The sequence below is a fragment of the Anoplopoma fimbria genome, chromosome 11 (genome assembly GCF_027596085.1).
Source record: "Anoplopoma fimbria isolate UVic2021 breed Golden Eagle Sablefish chromosome 11, Afim_UVic_2022, whole genome shotgun sequence".
Lineage (NCBI taxonomy): Eukaryota > Metazoa > Chordata > Actinopteri > Perciformes > Anoplopomatidae > Anoplopoma > Anoplopoma fimbria.
Genome location: NC_072459.1, coordinates 5,261,804 through 5,289,227, shown reverse-complemented (window position 1 = coordinate 5,289,227; position 27,424 = coordinate 5,261,804). Strand labels below are relative to the sequence as shown.

Genomic DNA, 27,424 nt, shown 5'->3' with positions numbered 1-27,424 from the left:
GGGGGAGGGTGTTGAGGCGGCGAGTTGGGGAGGAGTCGCGGGAGGAGTACACCATGTCCCTCTGAAATGAACAAGCAGGGATGACCGTTACCATGGAGACGTACGGATGAGAGCGCAGCGTTTCCCATGAGTCTGTCCCAGTCGTCTTCATGTATTTACATGAAGACGACTGAGCCGATGAGTGCTGATGCTGAATTTCTCAAAAGACCAATTATAAATACAACTGCAGAATTTATTCTCTAAAAATGATTAGTTGATTTTTATTTTTTATTATTGTGCCAATGAGAGAATAAAGGCAACGGAAAGTTTTCAGTAGAAAAGGAGGAAATTATATATTTTTTTAATTAATTTTATAAGCATCTTTTATTCATTTAAAAAAAAAAAAAAAGTTTCCATAAAACCTTAAATCTGATTTATTTTTGGGATATATATCGTTCAGCCCTATTTCCAACACTGTTATTCTGTATTCCTTTTCTGTCTTCTCTTCACAAGTTATTGGCCTATCATTACATTGCTAAAAGCAGGTATTGATCCAATCTCAAATCCAAACATATGTTTTTATTCTATTAAACAGAGAAATGACAGGATGCAGGATCTGTTCATTCACACTGAACAACTTCAACCTCTACCTGCCTTTAATCATAACCTCCTTAAAGAAGTGCTGATGCTTTTTCAACCCTCCTCTGCAAACGTCCTCCTCTTTTCATCTTGCTGGGATTTTTTCTCATTTCTGCAGCTTAAAAAAGCCAAATACTCTTTTTTTCTACTACTTCTTTTTTTTTCACAACTCCTCCCTGTTTCTAGCTAACTAGCATGCCATCCCATCCCATGTAATACACATACATTTCTGATACTGAGCTTTTATGCCCAGGTACAAATTTATATACATACTATATATTCACAAAGCGATATTAGGTGGTTTGCCTAAATTTAAGGGACACAACTTAAACAAGCAAATAGATAAAAACACACACCGTGCACAGGAGCAAATAAACGACAAGCAGCTGGTTAAGATGCAGCCTGCGTTTAGTCTCCAACAGTTATAAAGAAAATATGGACCGTGAATCTAACACTGACTGTAAAAGATGAAATATGTTAAATTAATTCCTTTAATATTTTCCTGGTTTTAAACTCAGTTCGTGGGTGTATTAAAATGTAGATGTGCTTCTGCAGTTTATTGCTGCTGGTCAGCTGTCCCTCTACCTCTTTTTTCCTTTTCTGTATCTTGTTTCCACAGACACATACTGTGTGTTTTTTTTCCGCTTCCTGTTTGCCTGGTTAATCACAGTTGTATTCTCAGCATCGTGTGAATATAATGCAGATGGTGAGCACGGTTTTGTATGAAATGATTAAAAAAAAAAAAAAAAAAAAAAAAGGTCTCCCTCCGGCTTCCTTGATCTTCACTGAAGCAGAAATAGCTTCGGATGTTAAAATATGCTAATTTCACAGAAGAACATTGTTCTCCGGTGTCTGCACAGCAACAGATGGCCTACTTGAAGATAAGAAATACATTTCCAGGAGGAATACCTGTTAAATTGCTAACCCACATACACAACAATCTGTCAAAGTTACCATTGAAGTATAAAATCCAGCGGTTCTCTCTGAAAAGCTCAGTTGTAAACATCAGACCAGCAGGAGATCAGACTGCTTTCTCTCTCTAAAATAACCCAGTTTGCCCTCTTCACCTCCCCACTCTCCCCCAGGCTCCCCCCTTCCTCACCCTCAGGTCTCCGTTAGCCAGGTGTGCAGCAGCAGGGTAGGAAGCGTAGATGGGCTCTTTGCGGTAAATCTTGATGATGCTGCGGTCCTGGATGTCCCGGACGTCCTCCAGCTCGTAGAAGACGTTGCGCGCCTCGTCCTTGATCAGGATGGCCGTGTTGGGCGACTTCAGCATACCTGCCGTCAACTTCTGGGGGAACATGTGCACGATGAGGGCGTGCAGGGTGTCCAGGCTGCTCAGCTCGTGGGTGATGTGAACGCGGCGCGTCTCGTCTCCGTACTGCAGGAACAGCACGCCTGGAGGAGAGCGAGATGGGAGAGACGGGTGAGTGAGAAGGCGATGGGTTTGGTGAATGGAAAAAAAAAAACGAGTTCTGTCAAATCTTGTAGCATTTTTTTTTTTGCCTTTTTTAGAGATACAGTGGTGCCATTTATGATAAAAAAAATGTTCTGTGTTTTGGTGTACAAGATCCAGATAACAATTTTTATCATAAGATGTCAGAATGAATAATCACTGACAGAGAAAAGGAATGTGGTGGCTAAGATGCAAAGATGCACGTTTAAGGCAAGTTGAGCTTTCTTATCTTAAACTTTTACTTCCTATCAATGATCAAATTGCAATACTGAATATCAAATTAGCCCCAAAATAGCCCACTTGTCAGATGCTGCAACCCTTGATTTTAAAAGGTAAAGATGAATCTGACGCCTGACTAACCTGAATATTCATCTTCATACACCCGAGGGACAAACAAAAAGAACAAACAAAGCAAAGAAAGACCAGTGATTAAAAGTCAAGCAGAGTGAGTGAGATATTGCAGACGAGTTGAGGAGAGAAGAAAAACAAAGTGGTTAGTAAAGAGACATGGAGAGGAGAGATCTACTTCTGTCTCAACTCCTCTTTCAAGAAGAATGACCTTCATCAGTCGACGCCACTTTAGTTTTACACACATTTTTTTTTTTAAAATCTCATTTAACCTGACGTAACTCAACTCCCTGATCTGGACCAGCCTCTCACTAATCCGCTCTACACTCCCAAGGTCCTTTTGTAGTAAACCTGTCCTCGGACCTGTTCTATCGCATTTGCACAAATGTGTGCAGTATTACAGTCATAAACAAATAACCACCTACACAAAATAGTATGCTTTAATAATTACAAGGTAAATATAATAAACTAAACTTTTAAGCTGACTGTGTCGACACTGAAAAAAGACTAACACGTTAAAGTTTTGTTGTCTGAGGAATCACTACTCTTCAGTTTTTAGCAGCAGAGTAAAATGATGTGAGGGTATAACACTTTGTCCCACTCTGTAAGCACACCACCAGCTTCCCAGTGAGCTGTAAGTCTGTCTCCAGTCCAACCAGCATGTTGTGACAGCCGGCAGAGCTTCAAATCTTAACCTGGAGATCGTAGTTTATTCTGGCTGGCAGAGCGTGACAGCGGCAGGCTCTGGCGAAACCGGTTCATCCGGTTGAACCCGATGGGGATGTCGGCTTCGGACATGGTCTCCAGGGATTCGGCCGAGGCAAAGGAGAGCTTGGCGGCCTGGTCGGCGAGCCCAGACTGGGTGGACTGGGAATGCCGTGGACTGCGGCTCTGAAAGACACATGGAGGGAGACAGAATCAGTTACTGAGAGGTGAAATCAAGGCGGAGAGAATGGATTGGACAGGGCCGATGGAGTAGGACCAACCGGGGAAAAAAAGAGACAGTGAGCACACAAAGAGACGCCACACAATCGACCGAATAACCAGATTAACCAGAGCCTGACGATATTAGCTACCAACCATTCACTAAGAATTAGCAGCGTCACAGTATCAGACATCAGCTGAATGCTGCAGCAGAAAAGCACAATATGATTGTTCTCAAACGGCACGGCACTCCAGGGCATCAGCCTTTTTATGGATCACCTACGGTGGTTAAGGAGCAAAATGAAGCTGTGCTCCAGCTCTGCATAAGTCATGTCGTGTTTGCTCCACTTTGCACACCTCACATCCCAACTCCTGTCCCTGTGCTGCCTCCATCTCTAAATGGATACTTGTGGGACGGGAGGAGAAGCTGTCACTGTGGGTTTTATCCTGCTGGCCCGTGGCCCAGGCGTCTCTCGCTGATAGGCCGTTAGTGCAGCCGGGGCTCACTGAACTGGCTCCCTGATCCCCCCCCACGATGTAGTGTCTCCTCCAGCTCAGAGGCTTCTGTAATGAGCTCCCAGAATGCTGTCTGCTGGTTGTTTGGATGGCAGCAGCAGACACATCCTTAGCCACAGTACAGTAGCTGTGCCGCTCTCCTCCTTCCTTGCCCCATGAGCACAATAGTTTACCCCCCCCCAAAGGTTTACAAGGATTTCCTTCTCTGCTGTGATGGATCTACTGCGGATTCATCAATGTGAGACAGCCGCTACACAGACGGTCACCTCTGTTCTCAGCAGAATTACACAAACGTCCATTTATGATTTTGTTAATTAGGCAATAACACAATGGACCCCTTGGACATTTCTTTCCACTAATTAACTGTGGTTTAATCAATAAATTGTACAAAAAGGAATTCCATCTCAATTTCCCAGCAGTGGGCATCTTTAAATTAATTGTTTTACCAGAAGTTCGGACTCAAAGTTATTCAGTAAATCAGAGAAAAGCAGCAAATTGTCACATTTGACAAAGTGAAACCAGCAAATGATTAACAGTTTATTTTTAGCTCTCTGGATGGCAATGTCAGTCTGTCAGTTGGTCAACGCAACACTAAAATATCTCAACAACGTTTAGATGGATTGCCATGAAGTTTTGTGCAGACATTCACAGATTATTGGATCAAAAACAAGAATCATTCCCATCAGCCTCAACTTTATTTTCTGTTTAACTTTAATCATCAAATGTCAGCATGGTAAACAGCGAAGTTAAGCTGGTGAACATGTTAAACGTTGCATGTGCTTAACATTAGCATGTTACCATTGTGAGCATGTTAGCATGTTGCTGTTAGCATTTAGCTCAGAGCATCACTGTGCCTAAGTAGAGCCTCACAGAGTCACTAGCGTGGCCTTCGTCTTCAAGTCTAGTTGCTTAGTAATCAAACAAATGAATCATGTATCTAAATTAATCAGTGAGTTAAATGAGTGTTGCTGATTTAACTTCAGTCAGTTGATCAAGACATTTTAGCTGCACTACAGCGAACGAAACTAAACGACCCGTAGAGACACCTAACTACTGCCATCACTGGTAATTTGCTCTTTGAATTAACTGCTATGCCATCGCATGTTTGTTTACAAGGCGCTGAACAATCCTTTATATAACGTACACTCCCTTCTGTCACTATCGTACATAATTCAGTCACACACACACACACACACACACACACACACACACACACACACACACACACACACACACACACACACACACACACACACACAGAGTGATAGTGGTGGTGTCCGGTGATGGTGGCGGCAGACAGTGGGACGATGATGCTGACTGATAACCCCCACCGTGGTTTTCTAATAGGCTCATTTATCTAAAAATGTGACCACACTGAACAACAACACTGCCAACAGCAGCACAGAGGAGCAGCACGTACTGCAGGGTGTCACACTGAGGCCGGCCACAGCAGGATTTTAAAGACTTTAGGGGGTTGGACAAAAGACTATACTTATGTAAGGTTAGGGTTCGATAGCCTTGTATCATTTATTTTATATGAATTAGATTCTCTTTGAACTCCGACTAGATTTCCCTCATTTTAGGAAGCAAAAGTCAGTTAACTTCATATTTAAAGGAATAGTTACAAACGTTAGCAAATATGCTGATTCCCTTCCTTTTATTTAGAGTAAGAGACAAGATTGATTCTACTCTCTTAAAAAAACAAAAACCAGAGTCTCCAGGAAGTTACTGGTCCCAACCAAGAAATAGTCAAGACACAATGTTTTTTTTGTAAGGATTAAACAATCAAGATGTTTTCTAGTTTTGTTACCTTTGGACAGAATCAAGCCAATGTACTCCCCTCCGCTTTCAACCAACTGCTCAGGTTAGCTTCATATTTACTGTACACACATGAGAGGGATACAAATATTCTCATCCAGCTCTCCGTTAGCAGATCAGCACGTCTCCTAAAATGTTGAATTATTCCTGTCAAACTTAAACACTTTTTTTCTACATATTCAGTGGACAAATATCACCTTTTCAATGCCAAAAAAAAAAAGGTAGTTGACTCAACAAATTGTAGGTATTTAACCAACTTGGACCTGGATTTGTAAACCAGCTGCCTGAAAGTAACACCCAGAGATATATTTGGCATAGAATTAAAATAGCAGCTTTCAGTATGAATGGGAACAGCTGAAAAGACCATCACGTCTAAAACACATCAAAAAAAGATTTCATCAGTAGCAATCTGCTCATTTTTTCCTTCCCCTGCATGGCTGAAAGGGAAACACAGAACAGCTCTGTTTCAGAATATTGAGTCATTCCACTAGTGCATGCAAGAATTTTATTTCCAGGCCAAATAACCTAGTTTGAGCTTTCTAAGAAAAAGGAAAAAGGGAATTGAGAATACGATGCTGCATGACTGAGCTCCTGCCTCTCGATGTTTGCACACTCAAATATCTGAACCAGCTGTAAAAAAAAAAAGAAACAATGAGTAAGTGAATGAGTAATGTTCTGCTCTCTCGACTACGAATCTGCTGCTGAACAAAGACAATGAAACACACGATGTATGCATGTGCGTCAGCTCACAGCAGCTGTTGTTATATATGCTCTACGTCAGCTCGACTTGTTACAACAGGCTGCAAACATTGACTTCCATATTGGCGGTTTATGTGACATGAAAACCGCAAAAATATCTCTCTGCAGTCGTTTTGCATTGTAAATATCATATGCGAAACACGCCATCTGGTCATGCATCTGGTACTGCTAGACATGTCAGCGTTATACATGATGGAGTTCCCTTTGAGGGAAACCGGTTCCGCGTCCTTCATATGTTGCTCCACAATCCTCCCTCTACGCCTCCCCTCCTGTCTTCCCTCCACATCAACCTTTTCTTTCAGAGTGATCCAGACTTTTTCCAACAGCCCTCAATTACTGTGGAGAACTCTACACTGTTATGAGGGCAGGACTGAAAGAGAGGAACATGTAGGGAACAGCATGATCTGACATGGAACAGAAGAGAATGGAGTGGAAAGCTTGACAACAGACCTACAAACTGCATTAAAGTAAATGCAACCTCCCACCATGTTGTTTCTTCTGTTCCTAACATACACACACACACACACACACACACACACACACACACACACACACACACACACACACACACACACACACACACACACACACACACACACACACTGGGGCATTCTGGTTTAAGGTCAAGTAATGGTATGTATTTTTTATGTTTAGGAGAGAACAACTCCTCCAACTCTGACACTTCCATGTTGTCTCACTCAGTCTGCAAACTTCTTAACCTTTTTTTTTCATATATTTAATATAAATGTCAACTTAAGAATTAATTTGCAGTTCGTCCCCACACAGAATGTTTTTGAAGGAATAACTGAAGGACTAGTTAGACACATCGTATACACTGTGATGAAACGGTGTGGACACTTTGAGGCTGTGTATTTTGTAAAGCCTGGCAGCACTGTACTGATAAAGATTAGCGTTGAATTCCCACGCCTAATTTTAGAATCAGGCTGTTGGAAACTGTAGTAACCTTGTTTTATTATTACTATTTAATGTTATCATTTAAGACTGCTGTCATATTAAATTGAACTATGATGCAGAGCGGACCAACAGACTGACCTAATTGTCTGCCTCTTCCAGCCGCCTGCAGCTTCATACTTTTCTTCTTTACTTCCTACTTTCTCATAGTTGAATTGCACAAATGAATGCAGCCTTACTCGTGTTTTGTCAACGTTGTTGAGGGTGCAGCCTTCTCGTCTGAATTAACTATTTCTGAATTGTCATTGGATAAAATCAAGGTTTTTGCGTTAAGTTTGAGCAACAACGCTGTGGACGGTAAATTGATCCGTACAGTGTGAGGATAAACGTTTCAGGTTCTGACAGTGCAGAAAAGCTGAGTAAAATGTGTAGTGGGAGTAAACACAATGGGCAATATTAAGCATTAGTCAAAGGCAAAATGAGTAGGATTTAAGTGTGTAGAGATGTCTCTATCTGCGATGTCCTGCTCTAACCAAGGTTTTTACTAAAGAAACTGGATCACATAAATCCAAAGTAGTCAATTAAGTCCACAAACAGACATGAACACAACCTGTTGCAGATCTGGCTGGCTGTCATTTATGTCAGAAAATTGTCTCCTGCACTCACTATTCATATTTGTGACTAACTGTTTTGCATTTTGAATCATAAAAAATGGCCATTATTAGGCTTTAAAAAGACATTTTAGTGAGAACTGCAAGAGACAAATAATTATCTAATGATTTTAAAGAGCCCCGAAATGTTGCTGTTGAGGTTTTCAGTGGGTCTGAAGGGTCAATCAAGCGGTCTAGGACCCCGCAAGACCCCTTCAGGGGGGCGTGTGCACCTCTAGTGTGGTTGAGCCGGGGAGGAGGGGCCAGCTTTGAATGTTGTCTTTACGAATCGCGAGTGACACATCCTCAACACATCCTACTCTTTTTGCCTTCAAGGCAAATTGAATCTGTAAGATTTCATTTTATCATGTGACATTCCTGCATATACAGCAAGCAGAAAAGCAAATATGGATAAATTGCACTAAACCTGAGAGTCCTGAAGACCAGAGCCTCCTCTGATCTTTCCCCTGAATGTAGTAATCTCCATGTTAAGAGATATAACATTCTGATGGACTTCTATTATTTTTACCACCAGCTTCTTTTGGGATTCTCCTTCTGATCATATCTTTCTCTTCCTTGTCTGTCTGTGCCTCCACCTATCTGCCTTCCTCTCCTTCCTTTTTTAATCCCATCCCTCGTTTTTTAAATCCCAGAGCTCACTTCTGATCCTTGCTGAGATGCCTGCACCTCGGTCTCCAGTGACAGAGGACAAAAGCCGAATCCAGGTGCCATTGTGCTTTGGCTGTCTGCATTTTTCTCCCTTTTAACTAAAACCCGGCTCTTTTTCCCCCACACAAAAGAAGTTCACAACTCTCACTTTTAGAAAACGGAGAGAGAAAACAGCTCCCCTTTAAAATCGATCCATGTCTCACATCCATTTGTCTCCACTCGCTCTTCCTTTACTATCATTATTTCCCTCCATCTTTTCAGGCTCTCAGGCCAATCTTCTGCCCGGACACACAATCCCCCAACCCCTATAGAGTCCTGTCTCTTTATAATACCTGGAGTCATCAATGCACAGAACAAATTGCTTTGCCAAATTGCTGGGAATTGTGCGTCGATGTTGGCTCAGAAGGAGCAGAATGGCGTTCTCTTTGAGAGGAGAGACGCTGGCTAAGATTGCTGGAAATGATTCTCTTTTTCTTTCGATAGAAAATAGAGAAACAGTAGCATAAAAACATGGCAGGGATCAACAAAAAAAGGCCTTTTAGGATACATATTTAACTGTGCATTATTCCTTGTCCAACACCTGCAGCTGTTGTAAATAATAATCATTACTATCTGATTACATCTTTGATAATACATTCAGGTAAAATGAGTGTAGTAGCTTCATTTATTGTTTATTTTCCACATGCAGGCCGATCCGGAGAGTCAAGCTTAGATTAGAGCCGGTAGGATGAGGGAGGAGGATGAGGCTCCAAGAAGCTTTACAGCCAAATGAAGCGCATGAGACGACAACGTAAAAAGGTGGAGACAACAGTGTTACCACTTGGACCATTTTGGTTGTTTCATTCTATAGTTTTAATACGCTGCAGCACCGTGAGGAGCTAATAAATAAACCACTTTTGGCTGCTACAAAGAGCAACTTAGAAGATAAGAGCTATGATTAATTTATAAGTGTATAATCCAAAAATGAATAGGAGACTATTATCAGTCAGTGTTTTATCTGTTCCGTATTGTTGTAAACTGAAAAGCTTTGAGTTTTGGACTATTGATTGCAGAAAACAACACATCGGAAGCAAAAACATGTCCCCAAGAAATTCAGATTTCTTTCATCTTTTTTTTTATTTACAACAATTGAGAAAATAATCCAAAGATCATTATAAAATGAAAATAAATGTTAGTTGCAGCTCTATCTTCCAATTCAACGTTCAACATTTTCATATCTGATCCGTTTTTTATACTAACATATACCCAGAAGGCTTAGCAAACCACCTGAAAGTCCTGCAGAGTTCGAATCATTTGTTTGTGTCATATAACAGATTTATGTTATAGACTGGGCTCTAAATTCTAGTTGTTTGACCTCTTGTTTGAGGTTTAAGTGCTCGTGTGAGTCGAGGATGAGATGCTTAGCCTTCCCCGTGGGTCAGAGGATGTAGTGGCTATTGATATTCAGTGACATTTCCAACCTGCACAAATTATATTGTAAGCAGGGATTCAGAAGACTACGCCGCAGATAAACCCTGGGCACTTCCCATTCACACACACACACACACACACACACACACACACACACACACACACACACACACACACACACACACACACACACACACACACACACACACACACACACACACACACACACACACACACACTGATACGTTCTTTAACTTGCTCTGTTTAGATAACTCACAGTTATGCCACAACAAAGGAAACACATTACCACACACACCAGCCAACAAATGGGCTCAACTCTTTAAATCCAGCATACAAGATGAAAACTCTCACTACATCTCGACTCTGGCCTTCTCAACATACATCTCCTCTCTGCAACCTGTGGATAACACAACCCTCTGCAGCCCGAGCCATGACTCAAGCCTCTGTGCTAATGTCCTTTGTGTTATTTCAGTAATGCCTGAAACATCTTCTTAAACGTCTCAGTCAGTCTGAGTAATTCAGCGAGGTCACATGGCTTCTAGCCATTAATGCCAGCTGCCTGAGGTATCATAAATCCAGAGAAAGAAACGTCTTCTGCAGATTAAACAGAGCTGGAGAAGTTTAAGCTGTCGCCACCTCCCCGACACCTCTGCCAACCCAACCCTACACACACACACACACACACACACACACACACACACACACACACACACACACACACGCACGCAAACGCACACATCTACTGCCCAAAGAGCCGAGAGATGCCAAGTGAGCTGAGTGTTGCAGAAGCCAGAGGACCAAGGAGATAGACTGGTGATGCCCGAGGAGTCTGACGTAATCCCACAGCACAGATCATACACACTCACACAGACACACACACACAGACACACACTCACACAGACACACACACACACACACACACACACACACACACACACACACACACACACTCACACAGACACACACACACACACACACACAGACACAGACACACACACAATGGACAGGAGACTGACAAATGCACAGGGACACTTAGACACGCAGCACTGACCTTAAAGCTCCAGTAGTTGGGCTGTTGCTGTGGAGTTCATGAAGGACAAAAGAGGGAAGGGAGAGTGACAGGAAGAGAAAAGTTAGATTCTTCTCTCATAATGGACATAAAGAAACCACTTTCAAAGATAATGGTGCTTTAAACAAGCTGGACTGGAGAGGAGATAAGAGTGTGAATGAAGGCCAATGCATCCTCCCTGAAGAAGAATAAACAGTTGCATTTCCTAAAGCGCTCTCTTGTCACGTGTTCCTTTTCTGACAGGCAATATATCGAATTAATTAAAATTGCTGACAGCTCCACCGAATCTAAACCAAAATCATCAAGTGTGATTGGTGGTAATGCGGGGTGGGGAGGGGGATGTGTTTTGCAGGCGTCGAGTTACAGCGGACGTTAAATACGATCGGGCCGTTGGCTGTAACTGGTGAAAGGGGAGGAAATGAAAAGAGTGAAATTGAATCAAACAGCAGCCCACTCTGTTGTTCCCATTGTTGGCCTCCCTCCCAGACTCCTCCACCACAAGGAGAGCCACAGCTCCGCCTCCTCCTCGCTCTCTGCTGTCTGTTTCGCTCTCCATCCACCTGCTGTGGTTTTTGTTTTTTTCATCCAAATCTTGCCGCCTCACCTGCTGATTTCTAACCGGCACAATTCTGAATCTCCCGTTTCCGTTTAGCCCTCCCTGCCTTTTCTGCCATGTAGGGAAAAGGTGCTTTCCTGATGGCCTGGGGATGTGAGCTTTCCATTAAAACATAATCACCCCACAGTCAAAACCAGGCCAAGGCTAAAAACTGACATGGAGAAATTAAAAAAAGATTGGGCAGAGTTCATGAATTTTAATTTTAATTCTAATCCAAACTCTTTATTCTATTTCTTATTCTTATCTGCAGGCGAGTTTTCATCCATTCAGCCTCCCTTCTGCAGGAGCCACATTACTTTCCTGGTGATGAAAAAAAAAAAGTGACAGGCAAGTTTTGATTTATGGTAGTTGGTGCTTTTTCATCATCAGCTTTCCATTTTAATACTGTCTCAATAAAAGCCTAGATTACATCAGTAAACAGGAGCATCAGAGGGAGCGTTTTCAACAGATTATTACTTTATTGTAATCTAATCTTTCATTTAATGTTCCCTGATTTTGCCCCGATGCCATTCGTTGACAGTCTCTTTCACTTCATGCTCTTCTCTCGCTCTCTCTTCCTGACTCTCTATTCTTTTTGTACCGTGGTCCAACTTCTTGCTTGTATTTGATACATTATTAAGTGTTATAATTACACTAATCCAAAGAAGTTATGTTTCCTTGCCAAGAACACACAGAGCCATGATTAAGTAACATTTGCTCTGACACAGATTTTATACAGCCTAGAGCGCTGTGTCCCAATTCCATACTACACACTGATAGTGAGCAAGCAAGTACTACGCACAACATTTTGGCTGTTAGTATGCAACAAGTGTATTCTGCAGCTAATAAAACTCCAAACGTCACAGTAGTTGAGTCCTAATTCTATACTAAATACTTTCTGTATATAAATGCATGCAGCACCTTTTAAAATATACTGTTTTGCCGGATGTTAAAAAAAACGTAAACTTCTTTTTTTTCAACAAATACCTACATGAGTTCTCTCTATATTTATATTTAAGTATTTTATGAACAGTGGGCGCTGTCAACCTTGTGATTAAAGGTCGACCCGCTCTGCCCCTGAGCCACAGCCGCCCCAAAGTATACAAGAAATCTTACCGGAAACTAACAGGAAAAGACACAATACTTGCAACGTTTTGGACTTGAGGATGACACTGCCAACTAGACTTCACAAAGAGACGTCAAAAAGGTTTTCCCAAATATGCAGCAGATGCTTTTTCCATCCATCTACAAGTGAGCAGCTCCTCCTTTTTTACTCTACTTCATAAACTGCTGTAAGTTTACTTTATTTGTCACTTTAGCAGTGAGAACACACCAAAACTTGACGGAGCAATGAAGCTGCTGCTCTGCTTATGCGCTGCTCACCGTGTTAATGCAAATTAATGCAATGTGATCACCCACTCAAGAATCAAGCAGACCTAATTTGCATACTTCAAAAAGTCACCTGTGTGAAGGCACTACGTACTTAGAACCTGCTAAGAACTAATAGCTGTGGTATTAGTGGAGCAATAGGGTGCAAACGGGACACAACATAGTCCTGGGGTATTAACACTAGTAGATGGACACAGCAGCAGCAACAAATTGAAACTCCATTACAGCTCATCCATCTAGGATATAAAACTGGGTTCAATTACCTGAAACTGAATATTAAACCAAGGTAATATTCTAACCTTTATTCTGAGAGGTAGCTGCTGTTCTCAGGCATTTTAATGTGCCGACCAAATAATGTGGCTGTGCTGTTAATAATAATATAAAACAGTGCATATATTCACCTAGACTCGTCTGCACTCAGACAAGTGGGACACTCAAAGCGATACGGAGCATAATCTCCACCCACGCATAGCGTATATGTTTTTACCAGAATATGTCAAAGCAAATTATTATTTAAGACAACTCTTTGATGTGACGCTGAGGAGAATTTCAGTCTCCTAGCTAGTATTTTTTTAATGTCATATTAATATCGCTGCCCAGGGGGATTAAAGGATTAAGTTCTCCATAATGGGTTAAACACCTGGGGAAAAAAGCTCAAAAGCAAGGCTGTTTGTCTTGTTTTTATGCATGTAAATCTGCACCAGTATGCAAGTTGTCCAGAGCAAATTCTCAGGGTTGAGAGGTCATGGAGGGTAAAGTTTTTCACTTTCAGGGATAAGATACAGCATGAGGCCTTGACTACCTGATCATGTCTCATTCATTCAGTCAGTAAAGCCCCGTCTTTGAAAAGCTGCTGAACTGACAGCCGCTCAGTGGCTCCATCGGGCGCGTCATAAAGAATTGCTGTTCACTTGTTCCGACAACGTTAATGATTTTATTTTGCTCCCACAAAGCTAACTGACTGAGGGCCGGCTTTAATGGCGCAGAAGTGATTTGTGGTTCTGGTGTGTTGGCCTCTGCCAGTGTTTCTCTGTTTGTTCCCTTAATGAGGCTTACTCACAGTCCTCAGGTAAAGTAAACACATTCATTCTTCACCACCTCGTGTTGCTTTAACCGCAGATACGCCGGACATGGACTTTGAGTTGCAAATACTGCACTTAGAGGGTGTGAGAGAAAACTCCAGAGGGCCTATTTGACTGCCAGTCATCACTGCAACCGTCCCTCTCATGTTTCTATCATTATTCTGCTTACTACGCTCATCATATCAATCATTTATATCATATGCATGCGTGTTGTAATTCTATTTAGCTATATATTCTGTACAGATGACATCTATTGCACTTCTGTCCATCCTTGGAGAGGAAGCTGTTCCTAAGGTTTTTTCCTTTTTTTTAACCGATAAAAGGGGTTTATCCTGTTCTGATGTGAGTGTCCTGGGACAGAGGATTTGCCTCTGAGGCAAATTTGTGATTTGTGATATACAAATACATTTCATTAAAATTAATTGAAGCCCTTTTTCCTGTACAGACATGTCAATCGTTACGCTAACTCCCAGATGATGGTTGAAACTCTCGGCTCGTATAAATCTTGTCATTTTTTTTAAAATCCCGTGGTATCAAATATGTTGTGACCTAAAAATAAGACAGTGTTACTGATGTAAGTAATGAGATGTCAGATTACATTTTGGGCTGAGGGGCAAAAAAATGCAACTAAAGATGCCCCTGTATACATTTACACACAGGCGTAGGCGTGTGTGTGTGTGTGTGTGTGTGTGTGTGTGTGTGTGTGTGTGTGTGTGTGTGTGTGTGTGTGTGTGTGTGTGTGTGTGTGTGTGTGTGTGTGTGTGTGTGTATGTGTGTGTGTGTGTATGTGTGTGTGTGTGTGTGTGTGTGTGTGTATGTGTGTGTGTGTGTGTGTGTGTGTGTGTGTGTGTGTGTGTGTGTGTGTGTGTGTGTGTGTGTGTGTGTGTGTGTGTGTGTGTGTGTGTGTGTGTGTGTGTGTGTGTGTGTGTGTGTGTGTGTGTGTGCACAGAGTGCTCCAGCAGAAGGACGTAGCCTCACACAGTGCAGCCTGTGTTACCTGACCGGCATGTAAAGCAGGCTGCACTCACACCACCCCTCCTCCACCTCCCGTCTCTTTCTCATGTCGTCATCCTCTCTGCACCCCCTCCCTCCTCCCTCATCACAACCATTCTTACTCTCTCTCTGTCTCTCTCTCTCTCTCTCTCTCTCTCCCCCTCATTCCTCCTACGGTCTAGTTTGGCATCTCAACGTTACCGCAGCCTCTCTCGCCCTTTATATCTCTCTCTCTCACGGTTTGAAAATAAAAAACACCTACACTCGTCTGCACAGAACATGAACGCTCAGCCGGACGCAGTAAAAACAATCTGTGTACAGTTTACAACCACGGTAAACACAACAGGCGTGGAATGTAATCCCAGCTGGCACATGCTTATCCCACACACACACACACACACACACACACACACACACACACACACACACACACACACACACACACACACACACACACACACACACACACACACACACACACACACACACACACACACACAGCTTCCAGTCCCATCTCACCTGCAGTGCACCTGTCCACCACTCCAGTCACTCCAGGCTGTCCGTCAGGTGCAGAGCATCCTCAGCGTGTTTTTTTACCCGTCTCTCCCTCCCTCTGCTTCTCTAACCCTCCCTCCCCCTCACCCTCGCTCAGTCTACCTCTCTCTCCCCTTTCTCTCTCTCTCCCTTTCTCTCTCTCTCTCTCTCTCTCTGTCTGTCTTGCTCTCCAGTAGCACATGCGGCGGAAACTCTTTATTTAATTCATTACAACACCAGCCCGATTAACTCCTTCGCAGATGGGTGGCTGGCTCCTGCTGCTGCTGGCTAATTGAGCAGCGGGCTGCTTGACTGGCTGCTGCTCTCCTCTCCAGCTCCTCCCTCCCTCTCTCCCCCTCCACATCCACGAGATGACAAGGAATCCTGGGCTCTGCTGCTCTCCCCCCCCTGGTGCAGTAGAAATACCCTGTCTCTTCAGGATGTGTCCAGTCTCCGGGCTGCTGCTGCTTAAAATATATAATTTTTTAACTGCCTGCCTCGTTATTCCTCTCTCTCTCTCTCTCTCTCTCTCCCCTTCTGTCTGCAATTCCTGCTTCTCTACACAACCTGACCTTTGCAACGCGATATCACTACTTGCCATTTATGGGAGAGGTTGCCTGGGCAACTATGGACTCCACCTGCCTTTCACCCGCCCTGCCTCGCTCGCTCACGCTCTCTCCCTTTCATACTGTCCTCTCTCCTGGTGTGCTTTTATGGCACGTCATTACGCTGAATTCAGATAACCACAATTGCCTATGTTTATGTGTGAGACTTCCCGTCTACCTTCACACCTCAACGGCGTGTATGTAAAGTCCTCCAGGTTCTGGCAGCAGTGGAACAAAGGAAAGCTCGGCGGTGACAGTTTAATGACGGCCTCTCATAACACACATACAAAGACCTCCTGACAGCCTTTGCTCGCTTATTTTCTCTCTCTCTCTCAATTATTCAAATGTGCACAATGTGAAGCTTTGTGCTGCTCTCACTTTGAATGTTACCTGACAAGAGACTCTTTTTTGCCCTGACGATCCATATGACTGGACCAAAACTATTAAGTGTTGTAAACATCATTTTTCTGTCACCAAAATGACAACATTGACCAATTTGATTGCCAAATGAGTCACGTATCTCTAAATGGCTGTAAAGTGATAAAAGAGGGGGAAAAAAAGACCCATGAAATGTAAGAACAAATATCAGAAACAATTCCTTTCAAGGAGAATAAATCCTCATGAGACTGCGTACCTGTTCTCGTGCGGACCGCTCTGATGTGCCCCTCATGCTGGCGTGGGAGGGTGAGGGGGAGGGCGGGTTGTGGTGTGGGCTGTGATGCGGATGCTGCAGCTGCTGCTGCTGCTGGTACTTGCTCTTCAGGTGATCCATGAAGGCGTCCCTCTTGCGCTCCATGTCGGCCTTGTGCAGGTTGGTCAGGGCCTCCAGACTCTGGGCGGCGCTGACGGTGTGGCGGTGCTCCGACGTGTGCACCAGGCCCACATTGGAGAATCGCCGAGCGCTGTTGCCCAGCGTCCGGTACTCTCGCGGATACTCCAAGTCATCCGTCGAGATCATGTGACCGCCGCCACGCTCGGGATCTGAGGGACGGGGACAGAAGAGTGGAAGGGAGGATAAAGGAAAGGAAGGGAAGAAGGAAGGAAGGAAGGAAGAGGTGGAAGAGATAAGAGGTCAATCCCCACAAACACACACACAAGCATGCAGAAAGATTTCAGGGTGGAGACGTACAAACACACAGAGCAGGCACACATAGGTGGAAACAAATACGGAAAAATCAAGGCACAGAGGGGACAGGAGAGAGAGAGAGAGAGAGAGAGAGAGAGAGAGAGAGAGAGAGAAATGGGATGGGATGTTAGATTATTTGCCACCAGGATGAAGCAGTTCCCTGTAGAATTATTGATTTCAAGTTCTGAAGGGAAATGAGTAAAATGCGTCTGCGATAGATCAAAGGAAGAGGCTCAAACTGAGTTTGCTTTGCTGGATATTCCATTGTGATCTGCTTGCTTGTTGTTTAACTTTGATTTCTTGGGAAACAGAGACAAACAAAATACTGAAATTTGAGGTGATGAAAGTCAGTAAGGAACACTTCCTTCATATTTGTCCTTGTTCTTGCTCTTTCTCACCTTCTCCAGTCTGCCTATCTGAGCTTTCCCTCCATCCCTTGACACTCCTCTGCCACTTTCTCTACATATTCTCACTGTCTCTTGTCTGGACTGGACTGATTCTGATGTCCATTTTTAAGCAGGCGGATCACTCTGACAGCCCTTGGCCTTTTATCGGCGCTCTAATTGACAGGCCCGAGGAGGACGGCAAACAGGAAGTGAAACGGACACAGCCGGTATGAGAATGTAAGAAAAAAAGTGACTGTAAAAATGAATGAACTCAAAGTGTGATAAAGCAGGAAGCCATTCGCCCGGTGAGTTACCTTGCTTAGGATAACAGGCCCCGGCATTGGCTAGAAGAGAAACATGCCAAGGGTTAATTTGTGTGTTTGTGCACAGATGTGCAAGTAAACACGCCAGGACACACCGTCACATGACCATCAGAAAAGAACTATCGTGAAACAATAGCGCTTTCTCTGAATTACAATAAGTAAATGCATTATGTATGCATTATTATGTTTCATAAGGGTTAACATATGGGGGTAGATGATTTGCTATGGATACTAATAGTGTCTTACAATAACCTGCAGGTTGGAAAATGAATAAATAATATCATGCATTTTTACACAGATATCACATTAATTCATATTTGACCAAATTGCTTATTAATTCAGTATAAACTTTAAGCAGGTAGAAAAACCGCTAACATCAGAGATGGATAATAAAAAATGAAAGACACGGTGAAATTAAAAGTGTAAAAAGTGCTGAGGCTTAATAGAGCTGCATGCAGTGGCCCATCTGTACATTAAAGGCTCATCAGCAGCATTAGGAGGAGCTGAGTGAGTGAGCAGCGGAGCAGGGCTCCTCGAGGCAGCAGCAACAAATGGACTGTTAATGAACGCAGAGGAAGAGCGGAGGAAGCTGGCCAGATGGAGGCCTCAGCAGAGCTGCGACGCTCTCCAGTGGACAGACTTCAACACAGAGGAAGCTCGTTCAGGGCAGAAGGTCCGGCAATTACTCCAACGCAGCCGCGATTTAAAACGCCACGCCTGTTGTGAACCCATTTCTCCCCATACCAGTGTGATCAACTGTTTCAACACCGTGCCCTCACATCCAGCACATTATGAAGGGCTGATGAACTGAGCAGAGGTGACGTGGAATGGACTGACCCTTCTGGCTGATAGCATTAGCATTGAGCTCTCTGCTGCCGGACATGTTAATCAGGGCCCCGTCACAGCCTCCCAGATCTCCGGTTTACACTTCATTAGGCGGGAGCTTATTGTGCGTCAGCTAACAAGGACCTGACTCAAGGGCCCCATTACAATGGCTGACAAAGCTGGGCCTATAGACCACGGCTTATTATTGTGACTGAGCACCCACGACGACAGCGAAAAAAGCTGAGTGGGCTGGTTTAACATAAAGCTGCAACAAAACTATATTAATAACATTTATATTCATCAACGGCAGAATCGTGAGGTGCCAACAGAAGTTGAAATGATGTTTTTTAGAGATTAGCATCACTGGTTTGGAACACAGCCTAAAAACTTTCCAAACTGCAGTCTGTGGATTGACTTTTTCAAAACTGTATACAAAGCACTCATCTTGGGAACAGCAGGAGTAAACGTTGTGTGGGCAGAAGAGCAAGAATAGAAAAACGGGAACAAGTTATTCATCTTTACTTTCGTCATTCACAGCCAATATATATTTCCACAGAAGCAGGCAGACAATAACCCCGACAGCCAAAACAATCTGTGCGAGCCCACGCGACGCCAGCTTCATTTAAACCCACATAAAAGAGCCGTGATGGGGTGGGGTGGGTTTCTGGTGACCGCTCTATCACAGGAAGAAAAACAATGTCTGTCAGCGTGTCTGGGTTTCTGCAGCTGGCCAAAGAGAGAGATACGCCAAAAAAAAAAAGGTGCATGTTGGTCAAGAAAGTAATCGAAGACCTGAATAACAACGGGAATGCTGCAATCAGAACCGATAAGATCTGCGAGTCCGGCCAATGAGGTCTCGGGCTGAACCTCCAAGATAGAGAGCACAGTAAAGAGCATTAACCTGACTAAACAAAAAGGAGTCACTGCTGTGGGCACTGAGAGATAAGACAGGACAAACAAGCGAGGTAAAAAAAACAAAAAAAAACAACCTTTAACAACCAATCCGGTCACATTAAGATGGCCAACTCTGGATTTACACAAAAAATTGATTAATCCTACATCTCCGTCCACCAGGAAAGGTCGGTTCAGTGATTGCAGATCCATAAGAAAGACGACAAATGGATTTTTGCATCTATTGTTTCATATATTGTCATTAACAGACATTTTCTCTCACAGTTATACATTTCTGTCCTGCATTTCACTGAGCCACATTCTCAACTTTTCACTTTTTTTTGAGTCACCAGTCTCCGCCGCCTTCAGTGGGTTTATTTATACACGTAGGAAAAAATCCAGTGCGTGACGTGAAGCATTTGCCAGCTCACCCACAACAACTATCATCACACGTACATAATAATAATAATACTCTGCATTATCACAGCCAAATCCAGCACCACATACATCCAGAGGGAAATGTGTTTTTTTTCTTTTTTTTTCCTTCACAGTCACCTGATGAACTGGACTTTCAACTCGGGAAGAGAAGTTGCTGCAAATCGTATGCATGAACGTTTGGTACGGAGAATAAGGAGGTGAGGAGGAGAGTGGATTGGGTTTCGCTTTGATGGATTTGGAAGAGGCAGGGGTGTGTATCTTTATATTTCGGGCATGTTAAACAAGTGGGTCAGAGGGAGTAAGAACGAGAAAGCTGCAGACGGCACATATGCAAACATTCTTTAATAGCTAAATCTAAATTCACAGGTTCTTTAAACATTTTCACTCCAGACTTATTTGTCACATATGCAGCTGCAGCTCGAGGCTACATGAGTCACAATTATTAATGCTGTATTTGAAAAAGGCATGTAGGTATTGCTTGCGAGTAATATGCAAATGCTTTCTGTCTAAAACGATATAGAAAGATAATTAGTATAACATCATATTTGACAAAGGAAAAGGCTGGAGCATGAAATAGACTGACTCATCATTTACTTGACTAAATGTTTAAGTAAAAGTTGTGAAAGGTTTTGTTAAAGTTGTTTTCGAGGGTTTTATGTCTGTGATATATTAATTACTGTTTAACATGTAGCTCTTTGAATCCCATCCGTCTCACCTCTCTGGCACTCACTGAACAGTACGAGGTCTTCTCTCGCTGTGATTTGAATAGTCTCGACTGTTAACCGTCAGACGTCGGGGGAAGGAAGTGGCATCAGTGAATAAATAAACAAGAAGGTAATAAAGCAACAAAAAAAGAAATTGACAGTTTAAGAAGCTCTCTGAAACAATCAAGACAACTTTGTGGTGTGTTTGCACTTCAGCTGTGCTGGTTTTTTATCTAGATGACAACGATACGTTTTCATTTCATCAGACTTAAACGTTATATCAATAAATGTGCAAAAACATGCCCCCAAATTCCTAAAGAAAGGAAATCTTTCATTGTTAAATAATATGATAATGATATATTAATATAATAATAAGTCCAGGGTTCCTCAGATAGTATTGATGTCTAAAATAACATGTTTAGTGTCATTATCTTACTGTTTTCATGTAATTTACTGATATCGCACAGCTCTTTTCGGCTCTTCCTCATCACTCTGTAGCCAAAATGCAGTCATGTACTTCTATATTTGAAATATATGCTTTGTTTATCTATTGACATGAATAAAAGTTTTTCATCAATTATACAGGGAAAAAAGTGGTCACTAATTTTAGCCTCTCTGTGTGGTTCTGTTCATTATGTTTTACCTGATGTCAGGTCAGAGTAAATATATTTTGTACTTTTCTTTGGTCTGTTGTTTCATTAACATCAGATTACCATGCAGTGGCCTTTAATGTGTCACTGGTTATTAAAATTAAACCGAGCATTCGAACATCTATCTCGTGAATGCTCTTTTATAATTCCATGTTACTTAGTTTCTCTGATAGAGCAGTGTGCAGTGTGCAGTGTGTGTCGTTATGCAGATGCTTTGGGAAGGCCAGGCACGGCTCTTCCCTCCGACACTCAGCCTAATTTACTGCAAGCATGGCAGGGCCCCTTGTGGGATGCCGGCCGTGACAGCGCGGGGCGGATGGACCGGCTGAATATTAACCAGGGAAGAAGGAGGGAAAGAGGGAAAATCGAAGACGAGTGCAGCAAACTGCTAATCCGGCACGACTATTAAAGGCTACAAGCAACGGGAAATAAGTCAATCAGCGAGGCCTTCAGCTGTTGTAACTCTTTAAGCTCCGGTGGGAACAGTTAAAACAGATAACTAGAGGGAGAGAGAGGGAGGCATGGCAGGATTAAATGCAACCTTCTGGAAAAATAAATCACCAATCAGGTCTCTTAAAAAACCCTGCAGGTCACAACTCAAGACTCAACTCATGTATTAAACCTTAAATCATCACCTGAAAGCCATCGTTAAAGAGACGGTGAAGTTAACACGCTGAAACCAGCTCATGTGCTTTGCTGTTGTGGCTACAACGACTTTCCCTGCTTCATAATTATTAATCCTGCTTAAAAAAAGGAACTGGCAAGTGACTCCCGTCTTATTGACTGCAAGACCTTGAAGTATAAAAGTACAAACAGTAGACATTTGGATTTCAATGAATAGCCAGAAGAAAAGCGACTCTGAACTTGAAAGAGGAACATTTTGTTTCCATCTCTCTTATCTCGATGCTTGTGCTTTCTCTTGACTTAGAACAGCGGGGCTCCAGGAAAAAAGACACATAAACAAGCAGGCATGTGCACTCCACTTTTCTATTTCTTTTTTTTTTCTCTCCATTAAGGTAATCTGCGAGAGCTTCGAGGCACCGCTGTGCCGAGAGAGAGAGAGAGAGAGAGAGAGGAGTTAAAAGGGGTGAGACTGACGGCTGGGCAGCGAGAGCAAGGCATCAGAGGGAAGGTCAAAACCGACGTGTCCGTGGTAACGGGGCGAGACAGTGAGGCGGCTTCAGGCGGCCTCTCGTATAAAAAAAACTGACAGAGACAACTGTAATCTGTTGCTCCGTACAGGGTGATGAAGACGCCTTCTTGATCATTAAAACATGCACAATAGGAAGTGAAGTGCCCATCTTTTCACCTACTGATCCCATCTGTCCATCCATCATCTGCTCTCCTCCGAACCTGGTTTCCCTGGGAGACGCTAGGGGAATACTGCGTAGGCAAGCCAAGTTACAATTGCAGCAGTGTTTTGGATCCAGCAAAGCACCTGTTAATACACAAAAGGAACGCACTCAGACAAATCGAGTGGCTCCAAGGCTCCACAGAAACATCTCTGGGGCCTTCTGTAGCTGGAAAAACTAAAATTGTGTATTCAACTGGAGGATAAATGCGAGAGATGATATATAAATGTGTTATTGAAAGGGGGGAGGTGGAGGTAGCAGGCGTACGGTGATGCTCCTCTTTGTTTGACTTGTCATCCTGGTAAAAGCCGGACATCTTTTTCTGGAATAACAGCAATCAAGCAGCAGGTGAGAGAAGCTTCTTAATTACAGCCTTTTGTTCAACCAGGTCATTCGGAACATTACCGCCACTGGGTGTGAAGAAGACACCCGAGCCACACCTCATTACATCAGTGCCGCTCAGTTTACCTCGCTGGGGAGGCGGATGCTACCTTCGATGAGATGCTAGGCCGAGGCGATAGAGTTTTAAGAGATGGTAGACGGAGAATAAGATGTGTGGAGACGTCATGCCTGCCTGCACACAGAGCTTCTTCAAACAGTTGGCGCTCCTCCTCCGACAGCGGCGCCTGGACCTGTTATCTCCACGGGGCGCAACACTGACGGGTCGTCACAGGTGGCAGATGCCTCGGTCAAAGAGCTGCACTGCAGGGAGGAGGAGGGGTGTAGTGCAGCATAAATCACCCCTCAAGTTGTTTTTCTTATTGTTTAAAGCACCACAATACCAGTGTTTGTATTGGCTTTAAGTTATTTATAACAAACCACATACGAGTACAGTTATTATGGTCGACATATCATGTCATTTCATCATGAATTACAAATCAATTTGTAGCTATTAAGTTGCATAGTTTGATTTGAAGTCTCTGCAGCACATTGTCTTGCAAAAGGAATCAAACTTTGACAAAAATGAAAGCAGACATTATTTTACTTATAGTGGATTACCGATTAAAAGTAGGTTTAAAGATACTGAGAGTAGATTTATACACCACACAACAATGACTGGAAACCATTGGCTATCTTAAAGGCAGCAAAATACACGGAAAAAACGAAAAACCAAGCCGTGGCTTGGAATTTAGACATAAACTTGATATATGGCACACTACTACATGCAAAAATATGAGAAAAATGGTTTAAAGCTGAGCCATTAAGTAGCTTTCAAGAGACAAAATATGGAGAAACAGAAATCTTTGAATTAACACTGAGGTACTAACGGTGAAACAGTTATTTTTTTCTAGTTTATCCACATTCAGTTTCCCCGTTCTAACCAGTGTTACACTCTGTGGGTAAGAATGACAAAAAGCAGCCAAGTTCATGCCTGAGTCATCACAACATCACAACAAGGCTGTTGCTGACAATACAACCTCTTACAGGGCAAAGTAATATGCTTGGTCTTCTGCCACACGTACGTAAACACACATACACAGCTTGGCACGGACCGCGGGGCGATGCAGAAATGAGCAGACCAATCAAATACTACTTGCAGATGTATTGTTATGATACGTTATTGATCACAAATGCTGGAAATGTCTCTTCCTGTCTGACCCCGCCCACATGTCAGGTAAAGATCAGCCTCTGGTGCTGGTGAGTTATTCAGCATCATCAGGGCAGATTCTTATAGAAACAAAAGATCAAATCCAGGAACTCTAATTAAAAGCAGCGGCCTCTACACACTAATGTCCTTTTTGTCTGCAGTATGACTGTAACACAGTGGACTTCCTGTGTGCAGATTCAAATGAAGCAATGCCGAAGAAGCAGCAACAGGAGGGAAACATTCCCCCCAAAATAGTCACAACATAACACACAGAAACCCCAACATTTAGACAGCAAAACACACCAATGTCTCTCCATACATGTTAAATGAATCCTGCAGCCGTCAGAGATGGAGGTTCTCCTTTAAGGTCCCCGTGTGCTTTTAACTAATCTCAATAGATTCAGTTTAGCAACTCACTGCTGGGCCAGAGAGCCAAGTGATGGATGCAGCAACAAAACAAAGAAGAAAAAAGAACAGTTTTGCAGTTGGGGAACACCAACCATATGTTTTTTTTTCTTCTTTTCCTCACAAATAGACACACTGAACTATGACAACCACGGACTGTGTTTTATAAATAGGCTTTTGTCTTTAATTAAAACTATTTTGTAATTATTAATGCTTTATTTTGAATAACTGTCAAATACAAAAAATTCTGTCGTTTTCCTCTGCTACATTTTTTCCATTTATAATAAGATAGGAACCTCCAATTAGACCCCCAAAAAACATGCAATTAACAACATTCAGAAGAGCTTAACTTCTCAAGTACAAAAAAAGCACCTGTTATTTTCTAATTAAATAACTGATGATGAGCAAGCAAGTGAAGTTCTTCCCTTTAAAGAAGGAAAGAGACTTGAGGAGCGAGACAGAGGAGACAGAGACGGACTCTCCTGAAGGGTTAACAGCGTCCGCTTATCATGCAAACAGGTCGACTCTGTCAGAGGCAGGCGGATGAAAACTCTCGTCCAATCAGAATCTGCCAGCTGTTCTTTTTATCTTGCTCACACATCTCCCTCCGAACACACATGAACCACATGGAGAGCCGTACTTGAAAGGGAAAGGAGCACACATTAAAGGCCTTCTAGCTGCTGCACTGAGGACGAGTTACGGCTGATAAAGAAAAAAAAAAGCGTTCAGAAAAACACTCGTGTGGAGGTCACTCACTGGTAATAGAGACACCCGAGTGATGGCTGCCAAGGACTCCACAATAAATCACTCCTGTCTAATAGGTCATTATCTGTCCCATAGGCCCTGTAATATTAACAACACACACACACACACACACACACACACACACACACACACACACACACACACACACACACACACACACACACACACACACACACACACACACACACACACACACACACACACACACACACATGCAGACATCCAGATGCAAGTCAGCGCATAAAATGCTGCAAAGCACCCGCTGACTATAATATGACTGATGGGGTGAGATTCTGGTGGAGAAGCTTAAGCTGCAAAAGAAAAAATTAGGACCTAAATGGAAGACTTAAGAAGCCCTCTCTATCTGAGCTGATACACAGAGCATCTGCATATTCATGAGATGAGCCGGGTGATTATGAAGGGGGGGGGAAAAGCCTGAGGAAGAAGGCGGAAAGGGAGTTATTAATCTTTTTACCATTTCTGTTTTTCTGCTTTTTGTTGTTGCAGTAGGACTGTACGTTATGGCTCAATAACATAGTGCAGAAGTTATTACAATGCATACTTAAAGTTGCACTGTCTGTTTTATATTAACAATGAATCTAATAATTAGATGTAATGTGAAAGGGGTCGCTCGCAGAGATGAACCCACTGAGAATTATCACCAAACTCTGCAGCTGTAGAGCTTCTTAGACATTTTAAGTTCTTTTTGTTCCAACTAATTTACTGTTATGATTCAGTCCCAACATTAACATGAATACTAATATTTCTTCTTGTCCTCTTTGTGGGCAACTGTTTGATTACACATTTGGCTTTAGACCTCTATAGAAGTGATGTCAGGGTTGTGTTTATGTCAGATCGTTATTCTTCTGCCCCAAAGACGCCAGAAAAAAGCATCCATAAACGCAGATTTAAAGGTACGATGAGTAGCACTATGGAGCAGTGTTTTTATGTCTGGGTCCAACGTTGTGTTTGTCTTTTGCACTCACACACAGTCATGCCAGTGGTTTCAAAATATTCTACTGATCTATAGTACAGGTGTTATTAAAGCACCAAGAACAAAAAGAATGCATTACTGTTTTATTAATGCGTCTATCCGCCTTCGTTGCTGTAATTTCATAAAAACATTAACAGGGCATTGCTGCAAAAGAGCATGAATACTAAACCAAGCTGCTCTGTGTACATACAAGTTAATTAAATTAAATAAATGTTTCTTTTAAAATGTAATGAAAAGTAATTACAATCAGGAATACTGTTTTCTCAGTAGCCTCTTTACGTACAGTAAGAGAGTATTTCTTGTATCTCTACATCATCGAGTGCAGGTTCATTAAGCTGCCTCTGGACAGGTCAGAGCCTCTCACTGTTTCTGTCCTCCAGAGGACAACACACTGACAGCATCAGGCTGATTATACAACAGCGTTTTGCAGGCATGTTGCCAAGACCGTCTGTAAGAAACCAGAAAGTGTCAAAACTTCCAAACTGGACGCAGGAGAGTGAGGGCTAGGATGGCTTTTTAACGATACGCAGCAGCCAAACCTTCAAGTTCTAAATCTCTTCAAATGCTCCCTCGACGCAAAACCAGTAGGTACGTAATGAGAGGAGGTGT

At 42.8% G+C, this 27,424-nt stretch overlaps 1 protein-coding gene across 1 annotated transcript in view; it reads right to left on the bottom strand.

Moving 5' to 3' along the window:
• Positions 1-17,341, bottom strand: part of srcin1a (SRC kinase signaling inhibitor 1a) — a 31,679-nt gene extending 14,338 nt beyond the window's left edge. Inside the window, 6 exon segments of the mRNA XM_054607243.1 lie at positions 2-61; positions 1,721-2,016; positions 2,435-2,446; positions 3,118-3,313; positions 11,153-11,179; positions 17,003-17,341. Coding sequence (XP_054463218.1) covers positions 2-61; positions 1,721-2,016; positions 2,435-2,446; positions 3,118-3,313; positions 11,153-11,179; positions 17,003-17,326 — 915 coding nt within the window. The 5' untranslated portion in view covers positions 17,327-17,341.
• Positions 17,342-27,424: the final 10,083 nt, after the last annotated feature.